Source organism: Geotrypetes seraphini, chromosome 18 (genome assembly GCF_902459505.1).
Source record: "Geotrypetes seraphini chromosome 18, aGeoSer1.1, whole genome shotgun sequence".
In the NCBI taxonomy this organism is placed as follows: domain Eukaryota; kingdom Metazoa; phylum Chordata; class Amphibia; order Gymnophiona; family Dermophiidae; genus Geotrypetes; species Geotrypetes seraphini.
The window spans coordinates 15,299,883-15,321,624 of record NC_047101.1 but is presented as its reverse complement, the minus strand read 5'-3'; the positions used below and the strand labels follow the sequence as shown (position 1 = coordinate 15,321,624).

The 21,742-nt window shown below is 42.2% G+C and overlaps 1 protein-coding gene across 1 annotated transcript in view; it reads left to right on the top strand.

Annotated features, from left to right (window-relative positions):
- The window catches only part of LOC117351828 (ankyrin repeat and KH domain-containing protein 1-like), a 167,376-nt gene that overhangs the window by 67,901 nt on the left and 77,733 nt on the right, over positions 1-21,742 (top strand). The window contains 3 exon segments of the mRNA XM_033927673.1: positions 10,361-11,104; positions 20,366-20,511; positions 20,614-20,725. Of these exon segments, the coding sequence (XP_033783564.1) occupies positions 10,361-11,104; positions 20,366-20,511; positions 20,614-20,725 (1,002 nt within the window).

The following is a 21,742-nucleotide window of genomic DNA, read 5'->3' as shown; positions in this document are numbered from 1 at the left end:
ACCTTCAGAATAGGCCCGCCGTTCCTACCCTCCTTCCATCCCAACTTCCTGGTCTCTTCTGGCCCATTGGCATGAACCGCTGCTGCTGCTCTTCATTCGCATCTGCGTTCACCTGGTCTCCTCTTCAACACCTTGGTAACACGTTCCCTCTGACGTACAGGATCACATCAGAGGGAACATGCTACCAAGGTGGAGAGTGAGGTTTGCTACAGCCGGCCGGAAATCCTCAGCAGGCTGCTTTGAAGAGGAGACCAGGTGAAGGCAGACGCGAATGAAGAGTGGCATCGATTCGTGCTGGCGGGCCAGATTTACTATAAAGTTTAAAATGTCTGGCGGGCCAATTTTGAACACCCCGCGGGTCAGAGTTTGACATGTCTGGTGTAAGGCAAGCCATCACTGTCTGATCCATTAACAATTTGTTGCATTTGACTTGTCCGACTGAAGACTTCCAGTTTTAGCTAAGCTTGGTTATCTGAAGGAATTTGGAGCAAATGAAACATCCTCAGGCCTTGGAGAACAGAATGGCTTTAAGGACAGTATTAATATACTGAGGCTTATCTCTATCTTAATACTCAATGAGTTAAAGTGAGAATTTCAGCTTTTGTTCTATAATACAGAGCTAGTATATATTGTCAGACAAGGTATGATAGGTACAAACATGATGTCCCAGTTTTTAAATGGAAGTTACATTTTATACATTTTAAAATCCTTAAAACGTTATATGGAATGCCTAAGATATAAAATAGCCAGAGTGTGGCAAAACAACCTTTTGACATGGTCCTAAAATCAGCTAGGGAGAATTGGACTTCAGTACACACAACAGGCTAAGAAAGACAGCACATACTATTCACTGTTCTTTAGCATCCCTCCAGACCAGCACAGGAACAGATGGGTTTATGCTCATCTGCAAGCAGGTGGAGACTGATGTGTTAGGAGGCCTTAAATATCTATCATCCCTAAAACTCAAATAATTGATAACAAGAAAAATTAGGAGGGAAGATAATGCTTATTGCGCGAATCAATTCTAACTATGCTTATAACTATATCAAAGCCATTGTGGCATCTAATAAATCATTAATTTCCAAAGATTATATATATGAAAAAATTAATTATAAATACTAAATCAATATTCCTTATTGAATATTAAAACCAAAACGTGGTGGACATATCATAAATTATACAGACTTCAGTCTTTGGAATCTCTTATGATGTATACCATTACAGGTTCCTGTCCTTTATATTATTATAATCATCTATGTCCAACACCCCCTACCAAACAATTTTTTATTTGTTCAACTGTTTAAATTTAAATTTTATTCCCTTATGAATTTATTAACGCTTTATTCCCAAATAAAGTTAATATCCTTAGATTTATTATAATGACACATTTGAATCTTATTAAAATGTATTATTTTTTAGTAATAACTTTATAGTAATAACTTTATAGTATTATTGTAATATGTATTATTGTATTTTTATATTTAATGAAAAAAGAAAATGAATAAGAAAAAAAACTTAAAATGTTAATTCATATCAATGTAGTGAATTAATGAAACCTTAAAGAATTCTTTTAAAAGTTAATTTGAGATTTGATAAATTTATAGCTTAAGAAAACTTTTTGTAAAGTGCATATAGAAGAAACCTTATGAATGAATAATATGTGCAAAACAGCTCATTAAATATGTAAAATATATAATGTGCAAAACCGCTGATATAGAATAAAAAAGAAAAAATTGAAAATATAGAAAAATAAAGAAGGGAAGGCAACGCTTTATCGTGAGTTGCTAAATGATTCCCGACGCCTATTATTTCTGAAGGCGTTTCAACCCTCAGGTGGAGACTGAGACATAATGACTTTTGGCAATAGTACAAGTGGGTTATGCAGTCCCATCTACAATCAGTCTGTTCTCAGTCTTCAACAGATGTTGGTGGTAAGCCTGTGCAGTCTTTCCTTTGGTTAGTTTGGGCCTGTTGGATCTGTCTAGTAACCTTTCTTTTGTCCCTTTTGCTGTCCAGACAGAGCTTGGGGCACCCTCTTGGAGGTCCTCCCGACCTCGGGGGTGCCACACTCAGAAGGGTTGTGTCCCCCATTTCCTTCACTTCCCCAAGTTTTACTACTTTAGAGGCGCCTCAACTGTATGTCTGGCCACCCTTTAGGCACACAGTTTAGAGAGCCAGTGGGGTCTGTTCTATTAGTTTTTGCAACTATGGGCTGAGGTTGATTGTCGGTTCCCCCCCCCCCCCCCAAACAAAAGCTTACCACAGACAAGAGAAACTAAAAGGACCTGAGGCAACTGTTTAACCGGTGTTTTTATGTGTAGGTCTCCTGCATATACGTTATGAGCACTTTTAAAATGCAGAAGTGGTGCACTTTATGTGCATGCTGAGCAGTGGATATGGCTGGTGTGCATGCAGTGTTCCAGCTGCTTCAAGGGAGAACAGGTGTCTGCTTTGGGTGTCGGGAGTGCAGTGTTTCCCTTCACGCGTGCACTGCTCAACGGCAGGGAATGCTGGTGAATCCCAAGCTTGATGTGGCTGCTTTGAGTGTCCAGGAGGTGATATGTGGTGGTCTGGTGGCCCAAGCTTGTTTTCAGTGGTCTGAGCAGGTCCTTGACCGGGAGTCAGCTAATTGGTCTTTAGTGGATCAGGAGGTGGCTACGATTGAACTTGGCGCTTCTCATCTCTCGGATGCCATGTATGACCTGTTGAGGGCTTCAGCCAAGTCCATGGCCTTCAGAGTGGCGACTCGCCCATACCCTGTAGCTTCAGGGTTGGTTGGTGGATGTGGCCTCTAAGTCCTAAGCTCAGTAAATTCCCATTTCAAGGTTCCTTCCTTTTTGGAGAGGAGTTGAATAAGCTGGTTCAAGCCTTGAGTGACTCTTAGATGCCTCAGCTTCTGGAGGACCAACTTCATCAAGTGCAGTGGAGTTGTGCCACACAAGGGGCGTTTGTCTGATTTTCGTAGGTACTGTCCTGGCTGGGGCTTGGCCCCTTTTCCTTCCAGAGGTCACTTCTTTCAGCGCATGCAGTCCATTTAGGGACTCCGTCGGTGGCTCCTCCCCTGCTCGTCTGGCTCAATGACTCACTGCGGGCCCTTCCCCCCAGTTCTGGTGGGAATCCACTTGAGGAAGTTTTACCGGGCGTGGACCAAGATCACAACAGATCATTGGGTCCTAGAAGTGATTCGGGACGGCTATGCTCTAGAGTTTTCCCATCCCTTACCAGATCGTTCCTCTCTTCTCCTTTTCAAGCAACTTGGAAGAAGTGGGCATTTCATCAGACGCTTCAAAGGTTGCTGGACCTCAAAGTGGTAGTCCCCATGCTTCCTTAGGAGATTTGTACCAGCAGGTACTCCATTTACTTTGTGGTGCCCAAGAAGGGAGGGTCTTTTCGGCCCATTTTGGATCTGAAAGGTGTCAACAGGACACTCTGGGTTCCGTCTTTTCATATGGAAAGACTGAAATTTGTAATTCTGGTGGTTCAGCCTGGGGAATTTCTGACTTCTTTTGATCTGATGAAGGCCTTACCTGCATGTTCCCATTCAGTCCTCCCATCAGCGTTTCCTTCATTTTGCGATTTTGGGAAAGCACTATCAGTTTTGTGTGCTTCCTTTGGATTGGCCACGGCTCCACAGACCTTCACCAAGATTATGGTGGTGACATCTGCCTTGCACAAGAAGGGCATTCTGGCTCATCAAAATCTGAATGACTGGTTGATTCGAGTGAAGTCCTTTCAGGAAAGCTCCCGGGTCATGGCTCGAGTTGTGGAGTTTCTGCAGTCTCTGTGCTGGGTGGTTAACCTGTCCAAAAGCTAGTTGTCTCTGTCTCAGCATTTGGATTATCTTGGAGTTTTCTTCGACACCGGCTTGGAGAGAGTCTTCTTTCCTGAGGCCCGGGTGTTGAGATTGCAGTTGAAAATTAACTCCCTCGTGGATTGTTGTTGCCCTCAGATGCATGATTTTCTTCAGGTTCTGGAAGTAGTCAGGTGAGTGCAGGATTTTCTGCATGGTTCTGGAAGTAGTCAGGTGGACTCAGGATCACATGTTTCCTCTTCAATATGCACTTCTTCAGTGGTGGTCACCACAGATTCATGTTCTGGACTCTCCGGTCCCTCACAGCCTATGCTGCTAGCTACAGTCTTCCAATCTGGTTCAGGGAATGAGTCTGGTTCAGGGAATGAGTCTGGATCAGTCCCAGTGGACAGTACTTCTCACAGATGCCAGTCTCCTCGGTTGGGGAGCTCAATGTCTTGGTCACTTGGCTCAGGGTAGCTCGTCGCCAATGGAGGCTTCCTGGTTGATCAATATTCTGGAGACCAGAGCCATTCGGTTGGCGTTTCTGGCTTTCCTTGCACCCTTGTCCTTCATGTACTATCCCTTCCCTCTATCTCATTTCCTCTAATATTATGTAACTTTTTCCCTCCTTCCAAATTTTCCTCACGGTCATGTTTGTCAGTATATGTCTAATATGTTTTCGTTACTCCTTCCAACACACCAATAACTTGTTCTTTCTTTCTTATTTGAAATTCTATTTTTTAAATTGTTAACCGGTCAGATATTTGTTTTATGATCGGGATATCAAAAATCAATAAACTTGAAACTTGAAACTTGCTGGAGGGCAAGTCAGTTCAGATTCTCTCTTGACAATGCCACACCGGTGGCTTATGCCAATTGTCAGGGGGAAACCAAGAGTCATCTGGTAGCTCAGGAGGCAACTCTTCTGATGGAATGGGCAGAGGCTCATCTTCTGGACATCTTGGTCTCCCACATAGCGGGAGTGGACAATGTGTAGTCGGACTTAGTCATCATGTGCTGGATCCCAGAGAGTGGTGTCTTGGGTTGGAAGACTTCGAGTTGATCAGGCCTGGGGCCTGCTGGTCATGGACCTCATGGCCACAAGTGTCAATGCCAACACATCAAGGTTCTTCAGTCGGCGCAGGGCTTACCAGGCCAAGAGACTGAATGCTCTGGTGCAGCCTTGGCTGACGGTCAGCCTGCTGTATGTATTTCCTCTGTGGCCTCTAGTGGGCAGAGTCCTTCTTTGCATTGCTCGGCATGCAGGCCGCATGATCCTGGTGGCTCCAAACTGGCCCAGGTGCCCATAGTACGCAGACCTGGCTCTTTGGAGCAGAGGCAGTTGCGCAAATTGGATGTCTGTAGAGTTCTTTGTGCTTATGTTCAGCGGACTCGGGAGCCCCATCAGTCAGATCGCCTTTTTGTCATTTTAGTGTGTCCTTGTAAGGGGGACGGTGCTTCCAAGACTGATTGCATGCTTTACCAAGGAATTTATCGCTTCGACATACCTTCCACTCAGGGGCAGGCAGCTTCTTGGGCTGATTCTTCTCTTGTGCCTTCTATGGATATCTGTAAAGCTGCAGTTAGTATACAGTGTAGACCAGTGGTTCCCAAACCTGTCCTGGGGGATCCCCAGCCAGTCAGGTTTTCAAGATATCCCTAATGAATATGCATGAGAGAGATTTGCATATAATGGAAGTGACAGGTATGCAAATCTCTCATGCATATTCATTAGGGATATCTTGAAAACCTGACTGGCTGGGGGTCCCCCAAGACAGGTTTGGGAACCACTAGTGTAGACATTCAGGTGCGTTGGGACACAGTATTTGGTGAGTGTATTCTTGTGGCGGCCCTTCAGGGTCCCACCCTTGATGGGTACTGCTTTAGTACGTCTCATCTATTCTGTGCCGGTCTGGAGGGACAATAAAGTAGGAGAAATTAGGTTCTTACCTGCTAATTTTCTTTCTTTTAGTTAGGTTCTGCTTAGCTATTCATCAGACTGATTGCAGATGGCACTGCACAGCCCACTTGTACTATTGCCAAAAGTCATTATGTCTTAGTCTTTACCTGCTGGCAGAGGAGCGTAAACCCATCTATTCTGTGCCGGTCTGGAGGGACTAAATTTCTCCTTTTGTACCTGAGTCTTCATAGGGTATTGATTCTTTTTCCTGTTATAGATAAACAGAAGGAGGGAATTTGGTGTTAGTTTCTAATCCCTTTAAAGCACCCCTGTTCTCTTATTTTGCTGCTTTGTTTTGTAAAGGAAAGACAAGGTGAGGGAACCAGCTATTTTGGAAAATGTTTAAACTTGTTTGAAACTCCGTTCTGGATCCCACTCTCTTAAATATTATTTGGCAGAGGTTTTCTCTAATTTTACTTCTTAAATACCTCTAATACAAGATGATTTGCTTTCTAAAACAGGGGGAGCTGGCTGTATAGTGTATGTACATCTTTATCCAATATGGACTTTGTTTTAACATTTTGTCTGGATATAATTGTTTCCTAATTGTACTTCATAAAATTTGCTCTCTGAACTCTAGCAGGCAGTTGTATTCTGTTTAGGGTTACCGTATGGCTCCAGAAAGAGGACAGATTGAAACATCTAGGTTTTACTTCCATTGAAACTAATGGAAGTAAAACTTGGATATCACAAGCCATCCTCCTTTTTCTGGAGCCATATGGTAAATCTAATTTTGTTCAAATAAGAACAGACTCTGTTGGAGTACAAGCTACTAATATCTAGACATCTGGGATAGTGCCCGTGGCCATTGTCCTTCACCTTCAGCACAAAACCTTTGTTTCTTTGTGTACCTTCATGGTAATTTAGCCAAATGGAAATAAATTAAGCATCACAAGCTTATGGCTGAGGAAATCAAACTCTGATTTGGGAGAACTCTTTAAACTGCCACTCTGTTCCCATACCTGACTTACAGTAGGTTCATTATGACTGTACCATTTTCTGTTCCAAGACAATGGCTAGATAAATTTGACTCTTACTTTAGATTCCTTATTTCTAGGTCAAATGGTATCTTTTGTGGAAAGAGTGATCATATTGTAGTTAATACATTAGCCTATTTTGCAAACAGTTCAATCTGAATATACAATTAAGTTATAAGTAATTGTAATAGGAATAAGCTGGTCTACAATTTGAGCAGCATTTCCATGTTAAAGCAGTTATCACAAATGCATTCAACTTGACTATCTTAATGCATCACTTAATACATTGTTGGCCTTTTAATTATACAGATCTTGAAAACCAATATCAACTAACCTTACAATTCTGTGGTTATATGAAATTCATGTTTCCAATTTCATTTAGTACAGGTATTTTTACATAGATTCTTAGAAAAAGACCGAGTTCTTACATTAGAAAATGTTAAGAACACTGTTCTACCAGACATCCATGGGAAGGGATGTCTAGAGACCACTGCCCTGGGGCCCAGCAATCCTGCTGCACCAATCCACATACCTGCATCACTTGCTGGAGTCAGAAATATTGATGAGTTGAAAGCAGCTCCCAGCCCTGAACTTATTTATCTACCTGCTAGAAGGGGATATAACCCACTTGTCTGGACTAGTCTGGCATTGGGAAGGTTAGACAGTAGCAAATATTCAAAATACCTAAATACCTGTAAACTATTTTTTAAAAGTATACTTAGATTAAAATACCACTATAACAAAGTATAGCAATTTAACAGCCCTATTAAGTTTTTGAAACAAGCAGTCTAACCAAGAAATCAAATATTGTGAAACTACAAGATGCATTATTATGCCAACATACAAGTATTGCGATTTTCAGAGTTCTTATAAAATGTTTCTCACCACAAATGCCTTACATAATGTAAAATTTAATATTTTAGTAGTCTTATAACCTTGAAACTGCTTTATGTATCTATTAGGCTATAAACCTAGATAGAAGTTAGGCATACCATCTAGGTTTGGACATTTCAATTTCTACTACTATTTTAGAAAAGGATATGTGGCTATAAAGCCTTGATTAAAATACATTCAGGAATGGGCATGTACTGACTGTGCAGCAGGAGCCTCCATTCTAATGGTTAGTGCAGTGGATTTTGTTCCTAGTGAACAGGGTTCAATTCCCACTGCAACTCCTTGTGACCTTGGGCAAGTCACTTAACCCTCTCCTCTGTTGCCCCAGGTACAAATAAACTGTAAGCCCACTAGGGACAGAGGGAGTGCTTACATATAATGTGTACAGTGCTGTTGAGTATGTCTAGTAGCGCTATAGAAATTAGTAGTATTGATAACATGACCATCATGGCAATATACACATCATAAGTGTCAGCACTATGTTTATGTTAATTAAAAACTTTCTATACCACATAATAGCCTTAAAAAGGATCCAAGTGGTGTACAATATAATACATATTCATCAGGAAAGGAACTCCATTTAAAAATAGGATAGAAAAGAGTAAAAGCAAAAGTAATCAATCAACATCTAATAACAATTCTAATAAAACCATCATAATAATTCTAATAAAAACAGTCAAATCTTAAAAAAAACATATGTGCTCAATTAAACTGCAATCATTTGGTAGAATCTATGTTGGGATAAACAGGGCTATCTTAAAATCAGCTTAGTGGAAAGGAGGTAAAAAAAGACCATTACAATAACCTAACTTTGAAAGCACAGGAGCTTGGACTAGAATAGAAATTGTTTTTCTTTAAACAATGAGTGAAGTCTCCTAAGGCAATGTAAGAAGATAAGAATAGCCTTACTGGGTCATACCAATGGTCCATCAAACCCAGTAGCCCATTCTTACGGTGGCAAATCCAGGTCCCTAGTACCTGGCCAAAATCCAAGGAGTAGCAACATTCCATGCTGCCAATCCAGGGCAAGCAGTGGCTTCCCCCATGTCATTCTCAATAACAGACTATGGACTTTTCCTCCAGGAAATTGTCCAAACCTTTCTTAAAACCAGCTATGTTATCTGCTCTTTCTACAACCTATGGCAATGTGTTCCAGAGCTTAACTATTCTGAGTGAAAAAATATTTCCTCCTATTGGTTTTAAAAGTATTTCCTTGTAACTTGGGAGTGCTACTTAGTCTTTGTAATTTTTGACAGAGTGAAAAATCAATCCACTTGTACCCCTTCTACGCCACTCAGGATTTTGTAGTCTTCAAGCTGAAGAGCCCTAACCTTTTTAGCATTTCCTCATACGAGAGGAATTCCATCCCCTTTATCATCTTGGTGGTTCTTCTTTGAACCTTTTCTAGTGCTGCTATATCTTTTTCTTGAGATAAGGAGACCAGAATTGAACGCAATACTGCAGATGAGGTCGCAATACAGGGGCATTATAACATTCTTAGTCTTTAAACCATCCCTTTTTAAATAATTCCTAACATCCTGTTTGATTTTTTGGTCTTGAGGCACTCTACTATTTACCATCCTCCATTGAGAAAAATGGCCATTTAACCTTAACCTCTGTTTTCTGTCCAATAACCAGTTTCTAATCCACAACTGAACATTGTCTTTTATCCCATGGCACTTTAATTTTCTCAGTATCCTCTCAAGGAAATTTTGCCAAAAGCTTTCTGAAAATCTAGATATACTACATCAACCGAATCACCTTTATCCACATGTTTGTTCACATCTTCAAAGAAATCGAGCAGATTGGTGAGGCAAGACCTCCCTTAGCTGAACTCATTATGACTGTTCCATTAAATCATGTTTGTGTTCTAAAATTTTATGTTCTGTAATTGTTTCCATTATTTGCCTGGCACTGAAGTAAGACTGAGGCTTATCAGTCTGTAATTTCCCCGATCTCCTATGGATCCCCTTTTTTTAAATACCAGCGTAACATTGGTCACCCTCCAATCTTCAAGTGCTACAGATAATTTTAGCAACACGTTACAGATCACTAACAGCAGATCAGCATTTCCATGTTGAAATAGGGAATCTGTGTGTTTTGGCCTTGCCCTATTCATGCCCCCTTGCCACATGCACATATTTAATATCTAAATAAACTATGTAGTTTGTTAGGTTGTGGTAGTCTCTATAGATCTCATCACAGACCAAAGATTACTTTAAACATAGTAACATAGTAGAGGACGGCAGATAAAGACCCGAATGGTCCATCCAGTCTGCCCAACCTGATTCAATTTAAATTTTTTTTTTTTTTTTCTCTTCTATACTAATTTGAAAATTAATTGGTGCCAGAGGTTGACTTGTTGGCCCAGGTGCTCTGATTTTAAAAGTAGTAGTAAGTTTTGTTTTACTTTATCTAACAATGTGTACCTTTTTTTTCTTTTTTTTTTTCAGCAGGACTAAAGAATTTCTCTTTAAAAGGTTTTGTGATTGGTTAGGTTTGTTATTTTGAAGATCAAGAAGTATTTGTTATTGATAATACCCTTAAACTAGTTTGCATAACAGGTTTAAAATTTTGTTGGATTATAGATCTGATAACTGGACAATATTTAGGAGAAATTTGACGGGTGGTTCTAAAGTGGGTGGTGGTAAAGTGGGTTAACTTTTTTTTTTTATTATTATTTTTCTATTTTTTCCTATGGCATGGCATTTTTTCAAAAATTTTTCATGTGCTTAGGTTCATCCAAGCAGAAGCCAAGTTCCCAGCAAGTAGCAGATCAGGACCTACTGTCGCCATTTCATCCATACCAACCTTTGGAGTGTATAGTTGAAGAGACAGAGGGCAAACTTAATGAACTTGGACAGAGAATAAGTGCCATTGAGAAAGCGCAACTTAAGTCATTGGAGTTGATTCAAGGTGAACCCTTAAACAAAGATAAGATTGAAGAACTGAAAAAAAACAGAGAGGAGCAAGTCCAAAAGAAAAAGAAAATATTGAAAGAGCTGCAGAAGGTGGAGAGGCAGTTGCAGATGAAAACTCAACAGCAGTTTACCAAAGAATATTTGGAGACCAAAGGTCAGAAGGAAGTGCCCCAACTTTTGCAGCAGCAGTGTCCGCATAGAGGTGTTTTCCCACAAGTAGAAGCAGAAGAATGTCCACCAGAGGAGAACTTTTCAAAGTTGCCTCAGGTAGACACTGTCTTGCCTAAAGATAGTCAACAGCAGTTACAAGTACCCGCAGAACAAATGGGCTGTGCACCTGTCCAACTTTTACCAGCTCCACTTCCTAATCTCTCCAGTAATTTAGGGTGTACAGCAGCCATTTCTGTCGAACTGGAGAAAGTTTTGGGTAATCAGCCAATTGCAGAACAGCAGCCAATTGCTGGACATGGGCAGGGGCTGTTAGTTCAAGCACCAGAAGGATTAATGGTTGCAACTCCAGCACAGACGCTTACAGACACCCTTGATGACATAATGGCAGGTAGGTTAAGAAATAAGTGTGTGCTTTTCTGTTTGCATTTTTTTTTCTTATCTGAATGTGTGGTTTGAAAACATTTGTTAAAAAAGGGGAGGGTGAAGCAAGTGTGCTTCCTTCTTAAAGTGCAGTGGTTTTGGTTTCATGTGTTCAAATAGTGCCAGCCTGATGTCAGAGCTCTGAAGACCTTGAATTGCTATAGAAATGGCAAGCACCTAGGGAAAAAAGAATTAATCATTGTAGTAGCTACTGCAGGCCACAGGTTTCCTGAGGGTTGAGGAAAATTAATGTTGGGCTCTTCACTTCTAATCTTGTCTTACGTCTTAATCTCTTATCATAAATGATCATGAGTGAGTGTAGAATAAGTTCAAAATAGAATATGGGGACTAACCAAGACCAAAAAAATAAAGTCAGCCTGCTGAAGTCAAAATTTATAGTTACTGGTAGGTTATCTGAATATGTATTATGGAGATTTAGCAATTTGGGCAGTGTTTGATTTAAACAACTAATTTCCCTTAAAAAAAATCCCTGCAATTGAAATGTTTGGTTTAGAATATTCAAGATTTGGAAAAATGCCCTACAGTTGCCTGAGACTGATATTTGTGTTGCTATTAAAAGATGAACTTCATAGATTAGAAGTCTGGTGTGGTGAAGGAAGGAAGGCAGTGTGATCATTTTAAGTGTCATATTTATCCTAGTGAACACAATTGTACACTATATAGTTCAGTACAGCTCATTTGCAGGTACATTCTTAAATTAGAGGGAGTTTAAGATGGTTTTTATCACCTGTGTGTTTTTTTTGTTTTGTTGTTTACTTTTTGGGCTATCACTTTCTTCACTGGTTAGCTCTGTAGAAATTATAGGTAAAAGATCCCTTATCCTCTAGAACAGTGTTCTTCAACCTTTTGACACCTATGGACCGGTAGAAATAAAATAATTATTTTGTGGACCGGCAGTTGAAGAACGCTGGGCTAAGTCGTGCTCATCTTTACCCCAGACCCCGCCCCCATAATAGTACTAATTGTAACACCATTTTTTCCATTCATTTTCCATTCATATACACACACACACACACACAATATAATCGTATTAACAACACATAATGGTTAACCACAAAATTAAAATACACAAAGCACACTGTATACTTTTCCACATTCATTCCTACCAGAAAACAGATACCTCCATTCAAATGCAGGACCAAAAACTAAAAGTACTAATATTTACAAACAAATCCTAAGATGCAAGACTCTACAAGCAATACGACCCCAGAGGAAAAGAAACAAATGCATTTCTTCCTGAACAGACTGTAGATGTAAATCGATCACTAAATAAAAAAATAAAATCATTCCCCCTACTGTTGTCTTTCTCCTGCCATGCTGTGCCTTGCCTTCTGGCCTTGCCCCCCTGTGTTATCTTTGGACCGGTCCACAGTGCGATTAACGCAGTATCTTCGGGCCGTCTCCCTGAGTGCTGTAGTGCACAAAGCTGTGGGCAGCGGCTTCTCATGCGCGTCCCTTGCCTCATCTGGAAGCCTTCCCTTTGACGTTGTGACATCAGAGAGAAGGCTTCCAGATCAGGCGCAGGATGCGTATAGGAGCCTTTTCCCACGGCTTTGTGCACTGCAGCACTCAGGGAGCCGGCCCGAAGACACCGTATTGATCACACCATGGACTGAAGGCTGAAGAGCACTGTCTTGGGCCCAATGGACGTGCCAGCCCTGTGGACTGGAAGAAAATTTCTACAGACTGGCGGTTGAAGAACACTGCTCTAGAAGACCTGAATCTGCACCTAGCAGTATGCCCAAGAGAGATTACTGTGGTGCTTTGATATAGCATTATGAAATAGAACTACTTGCAGATAGTTCTTGCTTCTGAATTCCATGTAATGACCTCTAGTCCATTCCATATTTTGCTTTTAAAGTAAATAACTTGTCATAGCTGACAGTGCCAAACTAGACTACAAGATGCACTTGTATACTCTGAGGAAGCTGTACATAGTTTGAACCGGTGGTGGTAATACTCAAAGGATTCAGGTATGAAGTATGCCACCAGAAAAGAAAAAATATCCTCAGATGCAAATGAAAGTACAGAGACATCAAGCAAAAAGACCTGTCTAATAGATGTAAAGAAAATGGTGTTTATACCTGACTTATGAGTATTAAGCATATAACGCATTTAAAGAAACAATACAGGTAAGTTATTACATGCATTTGGGAATGACACTTGTAAATCTTTATATTGAAGTATTTGTAAAGGGATAAATATGCAGAGGATGATTCTGGGGTTATAAGCTGCCCACCTAGGTGCACAGTTTGTACCTACAAGCACTGCACCAGTAATCAAAATGATGTATGTAGTTTTGCTTTGATTATTATCCTAGGACATAGTACCCAAAATTTGCACCTGCGTTTTTTGTGGGTTCTTTTCCTGAATAAAGCAGTATATTTAACCCCCCCCCCCCTTACTAAATCATGATAGTGGTTATTAGCGCAGGGTGCCGTGCTGAATGCTATGCGCTGCTCCCAACGCTCATAGAGTTCCTATGAGCGTTGGGAGCAGCGCGGAGCATTCAGCACGGCTCCCTGTGCTAATAACTGCTATCACAGTTTAGTAAAAAGGGGGCCTAGTTATTTTAAAAATTTCTATTCTGCTTTAAACCAAAGCTGATTACAAATAAAACATGCATATAGCGTTTTCCCCACAAGTAGAATTGGCTCCAAATAGTACATGCTGGGATTTAGAGGGGGGGGGGGGGGGGGGAGCCTGTTTCTGTAGATACATTATCCCAGGACAAGCAGGCAGCATATTCTTAACTGATGGGTGACAGCACCGATGGAGCCCCGGTACGGACAATTTTAGAGTGATTGCACTCTAAGAACTTAGAAAGTTCTAGTAGGCCGCACCACGCATGCGCGAGTATCTTCCCGCCCGACGGAGGCGCACGGTCCCCAGTTTCTTAGTTTCCGCGGAGCTAAGAAGACGTGTTTTTTTCAACGGCCGTTGAAAATTTTTCTCTTGCCTTCCGGCTCACGTGTATTTTTGTGGAAGTTTACTCTTCCTTGTTTTCTTTTTGTTTCTATAAAAAAAAAAAATCTTTCTTTTTATCGTTTATTTTGTCTCGCTCCGGCGAGGCCTGTTGGCACAATTATAGCCTCCACCTTCGATTTAGCGGAGGCCGTGTTCACCTTCATACCCCCGCAGCCGGGATTCAAGAAGTGTCAGCGGTGTGCGCGCCCCATCTCTTTGACCGACCCCCCACAATTGGTGTCTCCAGTGCCTGGGTCTGGATCATAGGGCTTCATCTTACACCCGTTGCGCTTCTCTTAAAAAGCGCACCTTGAAGAACCGGCAAATACAACAAAAACTTCTCTTCGGTGCCGGGATGGAACCATCGACATCCACTCCAATGTCGGCTGCCCCCTCTAAATCGGCACCGACTCTTTCGACACCGCCCGACCTTCCTCCGGTGTCGCATCCCCCAGGTAAGCCGGCTAAGAAGCCTTCCTCTTCCCTGGAGCGTCCTCCGGCCGATCCTGCAGTGAGCCCAGTCCTGCCGGCCTCGAGGCGCCCATGTAAACGCTCCACTCCTATTGAGGTGAGTGCCACATCATCAGCCTCCTCATCTTCCGAGCATCGAACGGCACCACAGGTACCGAAGAAAAAGAAAGCGGTACCGGTGCCTTCTTTGGATGATTGCATTGCGGCTATCCTCCAGGTCCAGCTTCAGGAGCAATTGCAACAGCTTCTTCCTGCTCTGCTAGCACCGAACCTTCCAGTCCCGGTCCGATCTGAGCATACAGTACCGATGGTTGCCCAACCTCTGTTGTCGGCGTCGACACTCTCGGCATCGGTTCACACTACCTCCGCTTCCATTCCTGTTTTATCAGCGGAACCGAGAACCTTGCACCATGCGGTGCAGATGGCCTCCGAATCGGCACCGTCTTCCGATCCCACTAGGCACCATGTCACTTCTCCCGTTACCGCCTCCATGCGCTCCGGGAAGTCGGTATGCAAATCTCTACATGGTGAATCCTCGACTCCGATTTCTCGAGGTCGAGGTTCTCAGGTACGTGACCCTGACTTGTGGGACGACTCTGAAGAGCCTGTGGGTACAGATGAGGTTGTTTCTTCTTATGAGGAAGATCTTTCTCTCCAGGAGCCGACTAGTAAACCTGATCAGTCCTCCTTTACTAAATTCTTGAGGGAAATGTCTGACTCCCTCTCCATACCTTTGGAGTCTGACTCAAAAAAAATCTCAGGCTTTCCTTGAAGCCCTGGATTTTGATCAACCTCCAAAGGAGTTCCTCAAGTTACCCCTGCATGACATTCTGAGGGAAACTTGGAGACCCCTTTAACAATTCCAGGAGCTTCAAGGAAATTGGACACACTGTACAAGGTTATCCCTATTCCGGGCTTTGACAAACCACAACTCCCGCATGAATCCACCTTAAAGAAGGCTGCAGGCACTAGTGTCTATGCCTCGGTCCCTCCTGGCAGAGAGGGTAAGACCATGGATAAATTTGGCAAACGTTTATACCAAAATGCTATGCTGGCCAATCGTTCAGGCAATTATGCTTTTCATTTTTCCTTCTTTCTGAAACATTTAATCCAACAGCTGTCTTCTCTCCAAAAATATCTTCATGAGCATAAGATACCCTTATTCCAGCAGTATACTTCCAGTTTGCTACAGCTTCGAAAGTTCACAGTCCGTTCCATTTACGACACATTCGAACTGACCTCCAGGGCTATTGCCATGGTGGTTGCCATGCGCTGCCTAACTTGGCTTCGGGTCTCGGAACTCGATGTCAATCACCAAGACCGCCTTGCAAACGCTCCTTGCTTGGGTGACGAGTTGTTTGGAGAATCCTTGGACACCACCACGCAAAAACTGTCTGCCCATGAGACCCGGTGGGATACCTTGCTGAAGAACAAGAAGAAGCCTCCACCTGCTTGCCCTTTCCATCAGTACTTATCTTACCAACGCCGCTACTCTGCTCGACCTCTTCATCCTCCTCAGCATCAACCTAGGAGACCACGTCAGCAGCAGCATCAACAGGCTCGTCAACAACAGCAGCAACCTGTAAAACCAGCTGCTCAACCAAAACCCACACAGCCCTTTTGACTTGCTTCTCCGGAACATAGCCAGTCTCCCACCGTCTTCTCCTCTGCCCCAACCTATCAGAGGACGTCTTCACATCTTTCTCGACCGTTGAGAACTCATCACCTCAGACCAATGGGTGCTAAACATCATTCGTCACGGTTATTCTCTCAATTTCCAGACTCTTCCACCAGAAAATCCTCCAAAAGAGTCTGCTTCCAACTCCTCTGTCCTCCCTACTCCTTCAGGACGTCCAATCCCTTCTTCTTCTGAACGCCATAGAGGACGTTCCTCTAGATCAGAGGGGGCAGGGATTTTACTCCCGTTATTTTCTGGTTCCCAAAAACACGGGAGATCTCAGACCTATCTTGGATCTCAGGGACCTCAGCAAGTGTTTAGTCAGGGAGAAGTTCAGAATGCTCTATTTTGCCACGCTTTATCCCCTTCTCACTCAGGGCGACTGGCTATGCTCCCTCGACCTCAGAGAGGCCTACACTCACATACCCATACATCTGAACTCCAGATGGTATCTCAGATTTCAGATCCATCACCGTCATTATCAATACCGAGTGCAACCCTTTGGCCTCGCCTCATGTCCACGGGTATTCACCAAGTGTCTGATAGTAGTAGCTGCCTTTCTCAGGTCTCACAGTCTCCAAGTTTTCCTTTACCTGGACGACTGGCTAATCAAGGCTCCTTCATTTCAGCAAGTGGTTCAAGCCACCAGCCACACCATCTCCTTCCTTCACATCCTTGGGTTCGAGATCAATTACCCGAAGTCGCATCTCCTTCCCACTCAGTGACTCCAATTCATTGGAGCGATACTCAACACCAACCTCATGAGGGCGTTACTTCCCTCCAACCGTCTGCAGACACTGCTCCACCTCTGTCATCATGTGCTCTTTCAGCACTCCATTTCGGCCCGATAGATGATGGTTCTTTTGGGTCACATGGCCTCGACGGTGCAGGTCACTCCTCTCACCCGTCTCCACCTTCGTACTCCTCAGTGGACCTTGGCCACTCAATGGTCACAGGCGACAGATCCTCTTTCACGTCGCATATCTGTAACATCGTCTCTTCAACTGTCTCTGCAATGGTGGTCGAACCTCCAATATTTCCAGAGGTCTTCTCTTCCATCTGCCTCCCCATTCCAAGATCATCACCATGGATGCTTCCCTTATGCCTGGGGGGCTCACATGGACCACCTTCACACACAAGGTCTTTGGACGGTCCAGGAACGCACACATCACATCAATTTCCTGGAACTCAGCAATGTTCTATGCTCTCAGGTCGTTTCACCATCTTCTCTGTCCCCAGGTTCTTCTTCTGTGCACAATCAAGTAGCCATGTACTACATCAACAAACAGGAAGGGACGGGCTCTCGCCTCTTGTGTCAGGAGGCCCAAAGGATTTGGGCTTGGGCGACATCTCGCAGTCTCTTCCTGAAGGCTGTTTACATTCAGGCCGAACAGAATTCCTTAGTAGACAACCTCAGCAGAATTCTTCAACCTCACGAATGGACCCATGATCCTGCCACTCTCCGGTCTGTCTTTGCTCAGTGGGGCACTCCTCAGGTGGACCTCTTTGCAGTTCCTCACAACCATCAACTGCGCCACTTTTGTTCCAGACTCTACTCCCCTTATCGTCTGGCCAGCACACTAAATAAAGTACACACACCCAGGAGATTACCAAGTGCTATTCCTTCAATGCAAAAACTTAAATCATGGAATTACTCTAAAGTGAAGAAGTTGTGCCTTTTGCACTTATCTTGTGCTTAAATTCAGCTATTTATGCTGCTTGCATGAACTCTAGCTAAGTGTTCTTATTTTTGTTTAGTTTGGCATAAAGGACTCTGTAGTGTGGAACAGTTGCAGAATGTCCTTTTCATCTCCTTGTACATTCCAAGATTATTTTGTAAGATATTCAGATCCACTCTCGTTAGCCTCATAACTCCTTCTTCTTTGAAAATTACCACCTCTGTTCTCTACACCAGTGTCCCGCAAACTTTGTCGAGCCGTGGCATACTAAACATAGTGGCCACGGCTTGAGGCATCCCGGAAGTGTGCGTTGTCACATGCATGACATCAACATCCACGCATGCGCGAAGGCCCTCCAGACGGACCCTGAGCTGCCAGTAGGGAGTGCCAGCAGGAAAGACGTGCGGAGAGAAGAGGAAGCACTGGCTAATTGCTTACAAGATATGCCTCGCACTGCGAGAGGCACGTCCTGTAGGCAGTCAGCCAGCGCCTCTCCTCCTCAGCATCTTGCAGCACACCTGAAATTTCTGGAGGTACACTGTTTACGATACACTGCTCTACAAGAAACACATCACAATGTCATTATGCAGATTCAGGTAAAGTACCATTTCTATTACAACAGGAAGCTGAGCACAGATCCTGACTTCCTCTATTACTGCATATGAAGTATGTCATACTGAATAGTTTAAACAGAACATATTAGACAAAGGGAACCTGAGTAAACATAACATTTTTTAAAAATTATGGTTTCATTTTTATAAGGAACAAAGTTATCCGATCTATATCACCTATATGTAAAAGTAATTCCACCTAAACTTAGCAGGATTGGCAGTAATGGTCTTTGTTTCTATAGTGGCTTAAGAACAGATTTAAAATGAGAACTCTAAATGAGCCAATCCCCAGACCATTTCAACTTTCCTTTTAAGAGTCTGACTAGTTGAAAACATATGCTTTAAGGGTAAGGTATTCTATATGTTTAGAAGAAGTTATTTTTATAAAATTCTTGTGTGCGTGCAGTACCTCTGTAAGGAATAAGCTGCATAAGCTAAATTAACTCTAATAACCTGATATTTATTCTACAAAGTAGATATAAAATTGTGTGCTTGGTTTTTAATAAATTGGATTAAAGGGTAGACATAGTAACAATTGCCTTAACCTAGCTGATAAGTCGGTGACATACACACCAGTGAGTTTATATTGCTAGGTGTCTTCCAGAAGGGCAGTAAAGTTATTGGCTTCAGAGTTTGGTATTATATTGTATCATGCACTCAAATTAATACTTGGAGCTGGTCCTAGAGAAGTCCAGTGAGAATAAGTCTTACAAAGGAGGAACCCAAAAAAGTTTGACCTGTTTCTTCAGGTGGCATTAAACATGCATTACCGTATGCTGACTGGTAATTGTTTCAGTGTAACACACATTAAAGTGAAAGTCATTACTTTATTCAACCATAACCAATTTTTAATTGGATTAGGAAAGTGGTTTATAAATCTTAACATAGAAAGTTATGTTAGATCAATCAAAATTTGTATCTTTTTTTGCTATATCATATTAGCTGTCATAGCAAGACACATAAAGGGTAAATTTCCATAAGAGATATTTCATAACTGCATAAGGGAACTACCGTATATCCCCACCCCCTTGTCTAATCCTTCAGATGCAGTTCTTAAAATCTGGACCTTTTCTGCCTTCCAGACTTAAACAACAACAAAAATTAGAGTTGCTCCTCAAGTGGTAAAGAATTCCAGGCCATAGTCTGCACAAGCAAATGTATTTTTCCTAGCTCTTGAAACACTAACAAAAGTGCCACCAGAGTTAAGTGTACAAGTCTTCCTGGAGTGGCCTGATAATTAAGATTGTACAACAGGCAGTATTTCATCAGTTTTATGCCGCTTTCACTGGCTGCCTGTCTAGCAGCAAACAGTATTTGAACAAACAATAAAAGAAAAAACAAAACAATTGGGCTCAATAAGCTAAGCTTGTATAAGAGGAGGAAATTACCCTTGACCACAAAAATTTTGAAATCAGGAGACATGCAGGGTTATCATTAGAAATACATTTTTAATTGTACCTAAGTCTTGATTCTTAAGCACACTTGCAAAAATTGATGACATAATCTTTTTGGAAACTAATTCATAAGATCACTTCTGGCACACCTGATGGAGGACTTTGTTTTGTCTGTCTAAGGCTGCGTCAGGGTTGTCTGAAGATAAATGAACAAGCAATTAATAAGACAGTTATAGTTTTAAAACTTCAAATACTTACTGAGCTTATTAACATTTGAGAGAACTCCCAGTAGGTTACGGTAATGATCAAATATTAAGCACACCCAGCTGGAATAAAGATTGTTGGGTATCAAAATTATAATCCAGCTTTTCACTAAACAATTTAAACAACTATTTTGATATTTTTCAGCGGTGAGTAGCAGAGTGCCTACAGTCTCCAGTGACTCCCCACACACTACAGTATCTCCTACACCACAACCTTGTTCTCAGACTCCAAGCAGCGCAGCCTCTCAATCTGTACTACCTGCATACCCTTCAGTGGATATTGATGCTCATGTAAGTAATGGTACTTGGGTATAGTTTTACTCCTCCAGAATGAATTGAGTGGGGTGAGTTGAATTAGAATGCTTTTTTTAATTTACAAAATTATATTTCTAGACGGAGAGTAATCATGATACTGCATTAACCCTGGCATGTGCTGGTGGTCATGAGGAGTTAGTGTCTGTGCTTATTGCTCGTGGTGCTAATATTGAACACAGAGATAAGAAAGGTAAGCTATAAAAATTGCTGAATTCTCATTTTACCTTTACATTTTTAGCTAATCTTTATTAATATATAGATTAATAAAGATATTTAGTCGGTTCAAGGAGTTTTGTTTTATGGGTATAGTTGCCGCATAGTTTAGGGCAGGGACGGAGCGCTCTCTTGAAAGATGATGGACTAAATGATGGACTAAATGAGCACTAAATGTCCCCCTTTTGTGGGTGACTCCTTCACTTAAATTTTCACAAGTTTCTTTTGTGCTTGCTTACCTTTTTATCTTGAAGGACTCTAACCCACACAGAGGAGCAGGTAAGACTCGGATAACCTTGTGTGGACTGGATGGACCATGCAGGTCTTTATCTGCTGCCATTTTACAATATGAAACAGAAAGGCCTCTCCTGTTGCTACAGCTATGAGGAGGTGCTGAAAAGTTTTCAGCCTAACCAACTTCCTAAATTGAACATTATTTTGCCATTGTAACTGAAAAGAATGTTTTATTTTGCAAAGTACCAATTTGCAGAATCATAATGCTATGGCTATGGCAGAATCAATGTTTTGGCATTGTTTCAGATCATTGATTGAACCATGTCAATGAAAAGTGTGGAATTTTCAAGTGCACAACTCCAAGCATAGAAACATAGAAAGATGACGGCAGATAAGGGCCATAGCCCATCAAGTCTGCCCACACTATTTACCCACCCTCTTAAATCTACTGACCCCCTAAAGAATAATTGTAATTATACTGTCACTCTACTGACCCGCTCATTCAGTCCTAGTGACCCTATCCCTTGGCATGACCTCGTAGGGATCCCACATAGGTATCCCATTTGTTCTTGAAGTCTGAGATGCTGCGTGCCTCGACCACCTGCACTGGAAGCTCGTTCCAATGCTCAATCACTCTCTCCGTGAAGAAGTATTTCCTGTGTCTCCACGGAACTTCCCTCCCCTGAGCTTGAGCGGATGTCCTCTTGTGGTCGAGGGTCCCCTGAGAAGAAAGATATCATCTTCCACCTCTACCCGTCCC